Source organism: Tursiops truncatus, chromosome 6, assembly GCF_011762595.2.
Source record: "Tursiops truncatus isolate mTurTru1 chromosome 6, mTurTru1.mat.Y, whole genome shotgun sequence".
NCBI lineage: Eukaryota > Metazoa > Chordata > Mammalia > Artiodactyla > Delphinidae > Tursiops > Tursiops truncatus.
In genome coordinates, this window is record NC_047039.1 from 114951103 (window position 1) to 114963759 (window position 12657).

At 63.1% G+C, this 12657-nt stretch overlaps 3 protein-coding genes across 3 annotated transcripts; 2 read left to right on the forward strand and 1 right to left on the reverse strand.

The window, feature by feature from the left end:
- The first annotated feature begins 1549 nt into the window (after positions 1–1549).
- TUBB4B (tubulin beta 4B class IVb) lies at positions 1550–4023 on the forward strand. Its single transcript, XM_033859171.2, has 4 exons — positions 1550–1704; positions 1984–2092; positions 2170–2280; positions 2810–4023. Exons 1-4 carry the CDS (start codon positions 1648–1650, stop codon positions 3868–3870), a joined length of 1338 nt encoding a protein of 445 aa, XP_033715062.1. The 5' UTR covers positions 1550–1647; the 3' UTR covers positions 3871–4023.
- Positions 3909–8362, reverse strand: CIMIP2A (ciliary microtubule inner protein 2A). The gene is made up of 8 exons (XM_033859172.2): positions 8283–8362; positions 7464–7599; positions 5854–6068; positions 5506–5768; positions 5283–5409; positions 4936–5030; positions 4526–4643; positions 3909–4104 (listed from the first exon to the last, which is right to left on the reverse strand). The coding sequence occupies exons 2-8, from the start codon at positions 7517–7519 to the stop codon at positions 4016–4018; spliced, it is 963 nt and encodes a 320-aa protein (XP_033715063.1). The 5' UTR covers positions 7520–7599; positions 8283–8362; the 3' UTR covers positions 3909–4015.
- STPG3 (sperm-tail PG-rich repeat containing 3) lies at positions 4146–10987 on the forward strand. Its single transcript, XM_073806868.1, is given in 6 exon segments — positions 4146–9650; positions 9783–9821; positions 10159–10502; positions 10505–10603; positions 10690–10754; positions 10756–10987. Coding segments are annotated over 6 exon segments (825 nt in total). The 5' UTR covers positions 4146–9477; the 3' UTR covers positions 10861–10987.
- The last annotated feature ends 1670 nt before the right edge of the window (positions 10988–12657 follow it).

The window sequence follows — 12657 nt, forward strand, 5'->3', positions numbered from 1 at the left end:
AGGGCACCGTGAGAACCCCGGATGCCAGGCAGTGACCCTGCACACCCCACATGCCACTGCCTGTGGCCAGCAGAAGCCGGGCCCACCTTCCTGGACTGGCATGGAGGGGGGACTGACCAGCACTTTGACATGCTGACTCACCCTCCAGGTCAGGACTGCAGCTGCAGACCACTCTCAGGGGATGCAAAGGCTAATCTCTATGCCGGCATGCTGCTTGCCCCAACAATTCCATCCACAGATTAAGTATAGAATAACATGTCCTAACGCTGCAGTATACCATGATACCGTAGTGTCATGTATTACACGGTGAAGAGAAAAGCGCATTCTCTTTAGGTAGAAATAAACAGGTATTGCCCCCAACACCCTTGGGTTGGTGAGCAAAGGAGGGTAAGAACCGCACTGAGAAAACCAGAATCTACAGAGGACCCAGTGGCCACGGCAATGGAGGCTGTCCAGGGCAGACCCAAGGTCGTAATTCCTGGTTTCTTAAATGTTATGCAAATATACTGCAAGTGTACTGTTTGTAAAAGGAGTGATTAAAGGTGTGACCACGTGTAATTTAACTGTTTTTCCTTCATAAATTTTTTTTCCCCCCAAACAAAAATCAAGGACGAGTAAAAACATTTGTCCACCCAGGTGTACTGGTCCGTGGTTGCCCAGAGGCCTGGGCGCTGCCCTCGTCTCCACGCAGTTCTGTTCTCTCCTGGGGCCAAAGTCTCAAGGCAACGGGCGCAGGGCCAGCGCGGTCTCCACAACAAGCCGCTGCTAGGCAGGCCCCTTGCCGCCCTGCCCTGCCCTCCTCTCCCCTCCCCGCCCCACCGGGCCCACTTCTCCCCTCCTCTGCCCCCTCTCCACGGGCCCGGCGCAGCGGGCCCACGTGCTCCCCCACCTGCCCGCGACGGGTGCGGACCAAGGAGGGGAGCAGGGAGCCACAAGGTCTCCGCCGCTCTGGGGGGAGGGCCCGACTCCACCGACACACCCGCCCCGCCACCCCTTGGCTCCTGAGCCCCGTATGTCTCTGCTATGAACGGCTCCGCGCCCCTCCTCGGCTCGGAGACCCAGCAACCCGCGCTCAGCCGCCCTCCACAGGGCGCAAGGCGGGCCGGGGCTTAAGCGCTCGCCCACGGGGCGCGCCCCGCCTACCTTCCCCGGGCCTCGGGCCGGCCCTCCCCCGCCCTCCCCGCTTGGCCCCTCCCGAGCCCGCGCCCCCGCCCGCGTGGGTCCCCGCGGCACTGCGGCGGTTACCAGGACGCTGGCCCAGCGTAGCCAATAGCGCCGGCCTGTCGGCGTGCTCTCCGGAGCCAACCAATGAAAGAACAAATCAATCATTTGAAACACCCAATGGACAGAGCACCGCAGAGCGAAGGGGGGTATTTTGATAGGGAGAGCAGAGGCCGCGGCGGACCAATAAAGGGCCAAAGGCGTTGGGAAGGCGGGCGTTAGGCGGAAAGATTGACGGAGCTGCAGCCAATCAAATGAGGACGCTTGCTAGCCTCGCTCTGGAAACTCAATACGAGGCTGGCGGGGGCGGGCGCGGCGGCTATATAAGCACCGGCGGCGAGTCAGTTGTAGCACTCTGCGCGCCAGCTCTTCGGCTCTCGCTGCTCATCTATCACTGCTGCCGCCGCCGCCGCCGCCGCCGACGCCATGAGGGAGATAGTGCACCTGCAGGCCGGCCAGTGCGGCAACCAAATCGGCGCAAAGGTGAGCGGGGGCGTCGGGGCCGGCGCAGGTCTTCCGGGCGGGGCGAGCGGGCGGCGGGAAAAATGGCGGCAGCGGGCGGGCGGCGGCGGCCCCGCATTGCGGCCCCGCGCGGCGCCCGAACCGGAGTCGGGGCGGGGGCGGCAGCGAGGGCCCTTGGGGACGGCCCGGCGGCGGCGGCGGCGGCGGGGGAGGGGAGGGCCGCGCCGTCCGGGGCGGGGCCGGCTCCAGGCACCTCAGGCGTGACTCAGCCCCAGCCCGGCCCGCTCGCGTCTCCCGCAGTTTTGGGAGGTGATCAGCGATGAGCATGGCATCGACCCTACCGGCACCTACCACGGGGACAGCGACCTGCAGCTGGAGCGGATCAACGTGTACTACAACGAGGCCACGGGTGAGACCCCCGCGCCCTTTCCCCACCCCCCTGCCGCCCCGCGGCCCTCCCGTCGCTGACGCCCTCCCGCCCCCCAGGTGGCAAGTACGTGCCCCGCGCCGTGCTCGTGGATCTGGAGCCGGGCACCATGGACTCCGTGCGCTCGGGGCCCTTCGGGCAGATATTCAGGCCGGACAACTTCGTCTTCGGTGAGCTGCAGGTCGGGCTGGGGGGTGGCTTGATAGCCAGGGCGCCTTATAGGTCAAGGGGTGCCCAAGGTCGTCAGTTTTAGGACCGCAGAGCCGAGGTCCTGATTCACTCTGCACTCCCCGTAGAAGCGGGGTTCAAGGACGCTCTCCTTCCTTCTCGAGTCACTCAATCCCCGCTCCTAAAGCGGCTTTGGAGGGAAGGCCCAGCTGTCCGCACGCACGGAAGGAGCAGGCAGATGTAATCTGCCAGCCGTGCAGGCTGAGTCAGAGGCGGTGGCGGTTCCTCTGCCCTTGGGAATTGGCGGAGGCTGCCCGTGGGAGCAGCTGGCTTGTCGTTCAACTACTTTAGCTTGAACTCTTTATTTCTAATCGGGTACGTCGTTACGTTATCCGTCTGGGGGTCCACCTGCTGTACCTGCGGTGGGGGGGTTGTGTGTGGCCTCACGCCGTGTCATCTGGCCTTTTGGCACGGGTGACCAGTGGTGACCACGTGCCTGGCCGAAGAGCGACTGGCTGCTCTCCTTTGCAGGTCAGAGTGGTGCTGGGAACAACTGGGCCAAGGGGCACTACACAGAAGGTGCGGAGCTGGTGGACTCGGTGCTGGATGTTGTGAGGAAGGAGGCGGAGAGCTGCGACTGCCTGCAGGGCTTCCAGCTGACCCACTCGCTGGGGGGCGGCACCGGGTCCGGGATGGGCACCCTTCTCATCAGCAAGATCCGCGAGGAGTACCCCGACCGCATCATGAACACCTTCAGCGTGGTGCCCTCGCCCAAGGTGTCGGACACGGTGGTGGAGCCCTACAACGCCACGCTGTCCGTGCACCAGCTGGTGGAGAACACGGATGAGACCTACTGCATCGACAACGAGGCGCTGTACGACATCTGCTTCCGCACCCTGAAGCTGACCACGCCCACCTACGGTGACCTCAACCACCTGGTGTCGGCCACCATGAGTGGGGTCACCACCTGCCTGCGCTTCCCGGGCCAGCTCAATGCTGACCTGCGAAAGCTGGCTGTCAATATGGTCCCCTTCCCCCGTCTGCACTTCTTCATGCCCGGCTTCGCCCCACTGACCAGCCGGGGCAGCCAGCAGTACCGCGCGCTGACGGTGCCCGAGCTCACCCAGCAGATGTTTGATGCCAAGAACATGATGGCGGCCTGTGACCCCCGCCATGGCCGCTACCTGACCGTGGCCGCCGTGTTCCGGGGCCGCATGTCCATGAAGGAGGTGGACGAGCAGATGCTTAACGTCCAAAACAAGAACAGCAGCTACTTCGTCGAGTGGATCCCCAACAACGTGAAAACAGCTGTTTGTGACATCCCGCCCCGCGGGCTGAAAATGTCTGCCACCTTCATCGGCAACAGCACGGCCATCCAGGAGCTGTTCAAGCGCATCTCAGAGCAGTTCACGGCCATGTTCCGCCGCAAGGCCTTCCTGCACTGGTACACGGGCGAGGGCATGGACGAGATGGAGTTCACCGAGGCCGAGAGCAACATGAACGACCTGGTGTCCGAGTACCAGCAGTACCAGGACGCCACGGCCGAGGAGGAGGGGGAGTTTGAGGAGGAGGCCGAGGAGGAGGTGGCCTAGGGCTGCGGTACCGGGTGAGGCATGGGAGCCGTGGGAACTCTTTATTCACTCAGCCTGTTCTCTGATAGCCCTGTCTTTCTGTGTGTGTATTTGTTCTTCTTGTCTCGACATCACATGCTGTACAGGTACCACCATTAAAGCGTTTTCATAGTGTCTGGCTGCGCCTCTCCAGTTCCTTCTGGCAGGCCTTGCGGGTGCTGTTGCCAAACGTCAGTGCGTAGTTGTCCTGCATGGCTGCGAGGGGCACCACTGCAGCTGAGCGCGCTCGCCGCGTGCGCAGGGCGAGCACGCGAGTGGCTGCTGGAGGGGTCGGCTCGGCCTGCGCACACGCTGACTCCTGGGAGCTTGGGGCTGCCCTGGGCCCCTGCCTCCTGAAGGCAGGTCTGGCCTGTGCACAGGAAACCTCTAGAAGGCCAGCATGGTCTGCAGGCAGCTGGCCTCTGTCTGACTTCTAGTGTCAGGGCTGTGAAACCCTTCTACACTGGGGAAGAGGGGACGTCGGGTAGTCCTGCCCCAAGGGAATCGTGTGGTCACACAGCTGGCCGCCTGCCTGAGGTTCAGCACAGGTAAGGGAGCCCAGCCCCGGACGCCTCCCCGCAGTGACCTGTCACCGTGACCTTGTCTGGGATGGGGGCGGGGAGCCTACTGCACTCACCTGGTATGAACCCCATGTAGAAAGGTATCAGACCTTGGCTTCTGTAGATGGTGGTGTTAGGCCACTGCGTTCTGGGCAGCCTCTTGCCCGGGGCACGGAAGGGATTTCTGAGCAGGAACTGCGGAAACAGGCAGGCGTTGGCATGTGCTGCCGCCCCCAACTGGTAACCAGTGAGCAGAATGTCCCGGTGGGTGCAAGGCTGACATTCTCCTGGGAATGAGTGGCTCAGGGTCTTTTCCCATCTGTCTTCAACACTCCAAGGCAGAGAGCCAAGACCTAGTCAGAAAGACGTTTGGGGGGCAGGGGCGGGCGGAGGGGAGCAGCCTCTTTGGGCCAGGCAGAGCCCCCTCCCTCCAGGGAAGCCAGAGCGTGGAGACCTCTGTGCTCGCCCAGGGATGGTGTCCACATACCTGGCTCTTGTCAAACTCATCTGTGGCCTGTGCGACCCCATCGCGAAAATTCATCCCTATCACCCAGGCAAAGCGAGGGACAAAGCCAGCATAACCTGGGGAAGGAGGAGCCAGGGCCCTGTTCCCAATCATGCCCATCTTCCCCCGCCCAGGCATTCGCACCTGCTCCCGGGGGGTTAGGGAAGTCTGTCTGGGCTCCTCTCTCCCCCTAAACAGACAGGAATGGGTCAGCAGGAGCTCCCAGTCTCGGGGAGGGCCCTTGGGCAGCCTCACTTGCTCTCCCCAGGTCCTGCCTGGGCCCTTGGAGCCTTGCGGGTGCGTGTCGTGCCCAGGCCCCAGGCACCCACCTGAGATGGCCTTGCGCTGGATCAGGTCGGGGTGGTCCATCTGGGGCGGCCTGTGGAAGCAGCCCACACGTAGTGTCTCCCGCTGGTGGGCTGGGGCCAGGCAGTCTTCCCTCATGCAGGGGCACAGCTGGAATGGGGAGGGGCAAGTCAGCGCCCCAGCCCCCACCGGGCTCTGGCTGTGGCGAGGCTTGATCCCAGTGCTCTCAGTGTGTCTCTCAGTTACCTGGTACTGCGTGGGGGCCTCACGGGCAGAGGTGGCGCTCATCCAGGCCTCTTCCCCTAATGCCAACCGCAGGCCCGGGTGTCCAAGGTCCCTGGAGTCCCCCTTCCTGCCCGGTGGGCAGGGAGGGTAGAGGGGGTAGGGCACGAAGCCTGCAGGCAGTGGGACTTGCCTGGATACATTCTCTCCTCCCGGCGGCCCCTGGGCATCCACCTCCTGGGGTGGGAACCGGCCCAGGATCTCACAGTTCTTGTAGGGCTTCAGACCTGTATGGACAGGGCAGCCTTGAGCCACAGCGGGCATGGGGGCGTCCCCGGGGCTGCAGGGCCGGTGGGCGGGCAGCGGCTTAACTGGTGTACTGGCAGACGTAGGGCTCTGTCAGTTCACGGCAGGGCGTAAAAGGTGGCTGGGACTTGCTGAAGTCCTCGATGGACTTGGGCTTGGCTATGGGGGACAGCACGGAGCACGGGCTCTTCGGCACGCTGGCGTCCGCGAGCAGCTGCGCCGTGGTGCGCCCATAGGTGTTCCCCACCTGGTAGCGCAGCTGCGGGTAGAAGCCGGCATAGCTGTGGAGGAGAGAGGAGCCGGTGTGGACCCAGCCTACTGGCCGCAGGCAAGATCCGCGACCCGCCTACAGAATGGGGTCACGGCAGCACCTGCCGTCCGGGGCTCTTGGGGCTTGAATGGGCACACAGGCCAAGCACTGAGAACGGGGCTGGCCCACGGGAGGGGAGCTCTGTCATCACCACCATCGGGGTCCCATCCACCCAGCCATCTTCCAACAACAAGGGTCTTAAAGATGAGGCAACGGGGAGCTCTGCCCCCCCCGAAAGCGTTGCAGGGGTGGCCTGAGACACAGGGCAGCCCATTGTACACGAGTCGGTCCCGCCAGGAAGGTATGGTGGGCATTGGGCCCAGATGGCGGCCACCCGGGAGGCTGGCGGGAGGTGGCACTGGAGCTGAGCGTCATTGAGGCCCGTGGGGAAGTGGTGTGGGCGCCATGGCTAAGCCCTGAGGGCGTCCACTGCTGCCCGGGGCCTGTGTAACGTCCAAGGGGGGTGCGTTGCTTTCCTCTTAAGATCTGCTCAAGAGAATGCAAGTTTGTCAGTCAGCGGCGCGCGGCTGGGGCTGAAGGTGAGAGCCTCAGCAGTGTCACCAGAGTTGGGTCGGGTTCTTCCCAGCCTTTTCCTTGTATGTGGTCTGAGTGTGTGTTGGTGTGTACACACACTCTGGAGGCCTGTTTCTATTCTTATTTATTAGGTTGTGCCGCACAGCACGCTGGATCTTAGTTCCCTGACCAGGATCCCACCCGTGGCCCTTGCAGTGGAAGCTCAGAGTCTTAAACGCTGGACGGCCAGGGAAGTCCCTCGTTTCTGTTGTTGGCATGCGGGACACCTAGCAAGGTGGCCTGGCATCGGTGTCCATCACTTTACTCCACATGCTCCTCTTCTCTTTATGTTTTTATTTATTTTTATTGGCCGCGCGGCATGCAGGAATTTAGTTCCCCAACCAGGAATCGAACCCGTGCCCCCTGCGGTGGAAGTGCAGAGTCCTAACCACTGGACCGCCAGGGAATCCCCAGTTCATCTCCTCTTTAAAGCGCGGAGTGCTCTATGGAAGGAGAAGCCAGCCTCCCCAGCTGTCGCGCTGTCCCCAGTTTCCGCTCTCGACAGACGTGCTGGCCACCTGAGACGGCTGCTCCAGCAGGGCAGGTCGGCCGGGCCCTCTCGAGCCCACCCCAGCCCTCCCTCCTGGCCCCTCCAGCCCTCGGCCTCACCCCCATTTCCCTGGCCTTCCGGGTCCCCAGGTTCCTGCTCAAGGGCCTCACCCTCTGGCCTCAGCTTCCTGGAGACCCAGCTCTGGGGCCCCCCTCACAGCTGAGCAACCTTCAGCCCTTAGGCCCCGGCCTTGCTCCCCCATCCTCGGGGACCCCAGCCTCCCCGCAGGGCTCCGGCGCTTACCCAGGGATGTAGTGAGGTTCCGGCGGGAAGAGGTTGTGCTTCTGAGTAGCTGTCATCGCGCCTCAGCTCTGCCTGGGCTGCCTTCAGCCCCTCTCGTGCCTGCACCTGGCTCCTTCCAGAGAGGAGTCCTTGTTGCCTGGCAACCATTGTGAAGAGGCCCGGCATTGTTGGGCAGCACCTGGGCCGGGCCCCTTCCCATACCCTGTGAGCACTCCCGTCTTACGGGAGGCCCGGGGAGGCGTCTCACTGAGGACAGACCTAGAGCTTGGGAAACGGGGACTGTAATTGCAGCCCAGTCGGTCCTGCTAGGTAGTGAGAGGCAGGGTTGGGTTTGAACGCTTGCTACCCGCAGGGGGCCAGTACCCAACTGAAGGGCAGCCTCCCAGGGTGAGGCTAAGGGAGCCCCACCCCAAGCCCCTCCTCAGATGCAAGGCCCTGGACGCTTTGGAGGCATTGCCACAAGGTTCCCGAGCCGGGGAGCTGCTGGGACTCTGTCCTGGAGGGTCTTTCCCCTGGAGCTGGGCACTATTTTCCATTTTAAAGAAATCCTGATCTGTGTGTGTGTGTGTGTGTGTGTGTGTGTGTAGGGAGGACTTTCTAACCATAAAAACGAAGAAAAATATCATAAAGGCAACGATTAGCGGGTTCAAATACGTGTCAAAAAACAGTATAAACAATACTAAAAGGCAGATGAGCAACTGGGGAAAAAGTTTGCAGCAAGTGTTATGTGCAGACGTGATATCAGTGGAAACAACCTTACAAAACAAACCTATGAAAAATTAACACCCCACCAGAAAAATACATGTGAACTGTGCCTACAGTCAACGAGGGCAGAGCCTGTCAAACGAATGCTGATGAAACGCTGATGCTGCACTTTCTGACGCTCCTTTGCCAGCATGAGGACCGCCTCTAATTTGGGAGCACAAAGGCTGCACAGGCTTTGCCCCACCGCTTCCACTCGGTGCGTCTACCCTGAGGAAATGATCCATGTTTAGCTGAAGACAGGCGTGCACGTCATCCACCATGGCGGTGGCAGTATTTGTCACAGGGAGAACTCCCAGCTGCTCACGCCCAGTGACAAGGGCTCTGACAAGCTATACCTGCATCTGTGGGTGATTATGCCCTCAGAGAACACCATGCACCACGGGAAGGGCCCTGGAGCACAGACTGGGAGCCCCCCGCCCTGATCAAAGGTGTGTTTCCTCAAGGAAGTCTTTATCTGTCTGCCTGTCCATCTGGAGCACCTCCCGAGGCCAGGCAGGGTCAGCGTCAGATGGGAGGGCTCTGGAGAGGAAGAGACGGGGGTGCGGAGGAGGAGACATTCTTGGCCGGGCCCCGCCTGGATGAGGCCAAGGCCAGGGCTGAGTTGGTTGGCTGGTCAGCTCTGGAGCGCGCCGCAGGGCCCGGTGTGCAGATGGACTCTCGCTCAGTCGGCCTCGTCATTGTCATTCCTTTGCGTTTCAGCCTCAGCAGCCCCAGCTGTTTGTGATACCCTCCAGCCTCTGTGCCCCCAAGAAGACAGGCCTCCCCACCTCAGCCCCACCTGGGCCGCCAGGCCTGCCTCTGGGGTGGGCACGGTCCACTCAGAGCCAACCACTGTTGCTCCACTTTTCCGAGGGCCGGGTTTTCCGCAGGGGCTCCTCCTGCGCTAGGGAGTCTCCCTGGACCGTACACCCTACCCCCACGCCTCCTTCAGCTGGCCCTGCACAGCTAGGTGCCCCCTGGCCCCTGCCCCCTTCTCCACCCTCTGCCAGGGCCTCAGTCCTCCCCAAAGCCCTACTAGAGTGGACCCCAGCCCCCCAAGAGACCCCAAAGTCCAGGAGAGCGGAAGGGTTGGGGCAAGAAAGTGGGGGAGGGAGGAAAGGTGGCCGAGCCAGGAGTCACGGGCGTGGGGTGGCTGAGGGCCTCCTGGCCATGGCTGATCCCAGGGCAACCCACCTGGCAGGTCAGGGGAAGGGCACCTCCAGGGCTGCTTCCCCAGGGAGTTCCCGGCAACGGGGTGGGGGTGGGGGGCATGACCAGCCAGCGAGGTCACAGAGCCCTGAGATGTCCCTGGGGGAGGGAGCCAGAGACCCTGACAATGAATTTTGACCAAAAGGCGGTGAAATTCCTGGCAAATTTTCACATCAATGGAGGCGAACACTGGACCCATGGCCCCCTGAAACAGAAGCCACTTGTGACTTCCCAGTAACTTCCCAGGGCGCTGGGCGGGCTGGGGGGCGGGCAGCTGGCGTAGGGTGGCTATTGGCTGGGGGCATGGTGGCCCCCAGGGGTGCAAGAGCTCCAGGCGGGCCTCAGGATGCTAACGGGCCCCTCCAGGAAGCCCGCCCACCTGCGCCCACAACCTGAGGAAACTGTGTGAGTGAGGGCTCTGGACCCCCAGCCCTGGGCCGGTCTGGGGAGGCAGGCCGGTTGGTGGAGGCCCGCCTGGAGGACCCAGGCCCAGAGCTTGCTTCCCGCCAGGGCTGGAGCGACGCCCTCCCGTCGTTACCAATCTGGGCGTCCCGGGCCCCACCAGGTACCGGGTGCCAGATGCTTCGGTGCGAGAGTGCTCCCCACTGCCCCACTCTTCACCATCGGCTCGCATGCACCCCACCCGTGACGTGCGCCCTCCCCGAAAGCCCCCACTGTCCGCCCTCACCCCCGGAGTGGGACCCCGGCCACCAGCGCCCCCATGACGTTGCCCCCACCGCAGAGGGTGGCGGCTGCAGAGCGTGGCAGACCGTGTGGTTCCCGAGGGAAAGCCCTGTCACCCAGAACGACTTCAACTGGGAGCAGGTATGCCCGGCGGGTCCTGGGGTGGGGGCAGGGGCGTGTCCCCCGAGGGAGGAGCCTGCGGCGACTTTGACCTGCAGTGGCCCTCGCCCGCCGACTACCAGCCGCCCAGCCCGCCCGCCTGCCCGGCCTTCAGCTTCGGGGGTCGCCTTGCTCCAGCCTCCCCCACCGAGGCCCGAGGCCACTTGGGGATGCTGCAGGCCTGGGGTGCAGGGCCGCGGGCCCAGCCCCTCCTGCAGGTCCCTCTGCCGACGGGGTTAGCTCCATCGCCTACAACATCCTTCCCGGGTGCCGCCTGCCGGGCCCCTGCCCGCCCGCTTTCTGCATGAGCTGCTCGCCCCTGCTGGCCTCCTGGGTGGGCTCCTGTAAGGAGGTGGGCGGGGGCGGGGGGGGAGGTGGGCACCGGGCAGAGGGGGCGGGCACGGTAACTGCACCCACCTTCCCTCTGCAGCCTGCACCCTGGGCCCGGCTGCCTATGGCGTGGAGGACTGCTACAACTCGCACTTCCCCTCCGCACATCCAAGGCTTGGTCATCCAAGGCTTGCAGAGACCCAAGTGCCACGACACTGGCCCCTTCTGCGCGCTCTCGAGCCCAGTGGGTACAGCTGGCCCACCCAGTTAACACATGAAACCCTGGCCTTCCAGGCCTGGGGGTCTTCCCGGGCCTCCCTCTGGAACTCAGTGCCCCCAGCCTGGCCTTCTGACCCTCTGGGCACCCGTGATCCACCCTCCGGGCCGGCCGACCCCTCTGACCGGTGGACCCAGCCTGGAGCCCAGCCTGGAGCCCTAGCCCGGAGCCCCACCTGCCCACCCCCCTTGTTATATAGAGATGCTGTTGGTTCTTCCGAATTCTGTGCTGTGCTTGGTGGTCTTGCCTGGTGAGCTGTGCTGCAGATGTGGCCTGCAGCTAACCTGTCATGTCCGGCTTTCTCTGGCCAGGGATCCCCCTTCACTTCCCCTTCAGTGTTTCTCCTCTAGGGTGGGGTGGCCTGGGACAGGGTGGGAGGGAGCCCTGTGGGCAGTGTGGGACACCCCCATCTAGCCGTGCCATCCCGGAGAGGGTCCGGCTGCCAGTCTACCCAAGGATCAGGCTGCTTGCCGAGCCGAGGAACTGACCGTTGCAGTGGAGGCGGGGGGCAGTCTTGAGGTAAGGTCAGACTGCCCGGCCACCAGGTAGGGCCCAGAGGACCAGGTCGTTAGGGCCCGGCCCCCCTTCTTCCCGCACCTGCCCAAAGACCCTGTGAACTCACACGGGGCCGTGCAGGTCAAGCTGTAGCCGATAGACTCCCCAGGCTTCACTGTGCGGCCCGGCCCCTGCCCACAGCAGCAGCCTGGCCACTGGACTCCTCGTCACCATGGACCCGCCCTCCTACCCAGGGGTCGGCCCCAAGGCTGCCTCCCTGCAGGGGCCTCACCTGCAGCTTGTGGTGGCTCCTGTCTCTGCACCAATTTCCCCAGGGGTCCTCCCTGTGTCACCCAAGCCCTGGGCCAGGCCCCCTTCTCTGTCTCCTCTAAGCTCAACCCCTTCAAACAGTCACTGCACAAGAGCTGCTCCCATGGTGTTGGCATCATCCCTTTCCGCAGGGAAGCCAAGGACAAGTGAGTCTGAGCGTTGCGCACCTGTGACCTCCTCCAGGGCTGAACCAGCTGGGGGTCAAGCCCCAGCACCCTCGGGAATCAGAGCAGTGGGACTGCAGACTGTTGGCACTGAGCCCTGGGCTGACCAGCTCAGGCAGCGGGCAGCAGAGATAGACCTGGGGCACTCTGGCCTTGGGAGTCTGGCCCAGCGTGGGAGGACCAGGAGCCCTCCTCTCAGCTGCACCACAAGCAATCCCTAGGTCTCAAAGCCAGGAGTGGGACCAGCAGGAAGGTTGCAGCAATCCCTCGAGCTGGGCTGAGGAGGGAGGGTTTTCCGGAGGGGGCTTTCGAGGATGAGTTTGCTGGGCAGCAGGAAGGGAATTTATGAGAGCAAACCTCAGAAGCCAAGGCACATGAAAAGGGAGAGGGTGTGATGTTTGGTGTGGCCAAGCTTGGGAAGACCCCGAGCTGGTGGGACAGAAGGAGGTGAGCTGGAGGGATGGAAAAGCTGCAGAGGGCTGCATGCTGGGTCCGGGGGCTTGCATGCTTGGCAATGGGGAGCCCACGGAGGGTGCAGGGCAGGCAGTGACTGCTGCAGGCACTGTATGGGCATCTTGCACTGCAAGAGATGAGGGACCCCATGGAATCCAGGGCTCACATGTGCAGCGAGTTGGGCTGGACCTCAGCCTGAGGGCCTAACACTTTTGGTTAGCAAGGGGGATAGATGCTCAAGGTGACAAGAGGACAGCCATCCTTTGTCACCCTGTCACTGCGTGTCCAGGTCTCTGCTAGGCACTCCCTATTTGAGGCAAACTGTTTTTGTTTTAAATAAATTTATTTA

What these genes read in the sequence shown, in the direction of transcription:
- CIMIP2A (XM_033859172.2), bottom strand. Translation starts at nt 7,519, where the DNA reads ATGACAGCTACTCAGAAGCACAACCTCTTCCCGCCGGAACCTCACTAC. An exon ending in CTACGTCTGCCAGTACACCA is followed by an intron (nt 5,769 to 5,853) that starts GTTAAGCCGCTG and finishes CTGTCCATACAG; the next exon opens with GTCTGAAGCCCTACAAGAAC. An exon ending in CTACATGGGGTTCATACCAG is followed by an intron (nt 4,105 to 4,525) that starts GTGAGTGCAGTA and finishes TGCCCCTCGCAG; the next exon opens with CCATGCAGGACAACTACGCA.
- TUBB4B (XM_033859171.2), top strand. Translation starts at nt 1,648, where the DNA reads ATGAGGGAGATAGTGCACCTGCAGGCCGGCCAGTGCGGCAACCAAATC. An exon ending in GTACTACAACGAGGCCACGG is followed by an intron (nt 2,093 to 2,169) that starts GTGAGACCCCCG and finishes CCCGCCCCCCAG; the next exon opens with GTGGCAAGTACGTGCCCCGC. An exon ending in GCCGGACAACTTCGTCTTCG is followed by an intron (nt 2,281 to 2,809) that starts GTGAGCTGCAGG and finishes TCTCCTTTGCAG; the next exon opens with GTCAGAGTGGTGCTGGGAAC.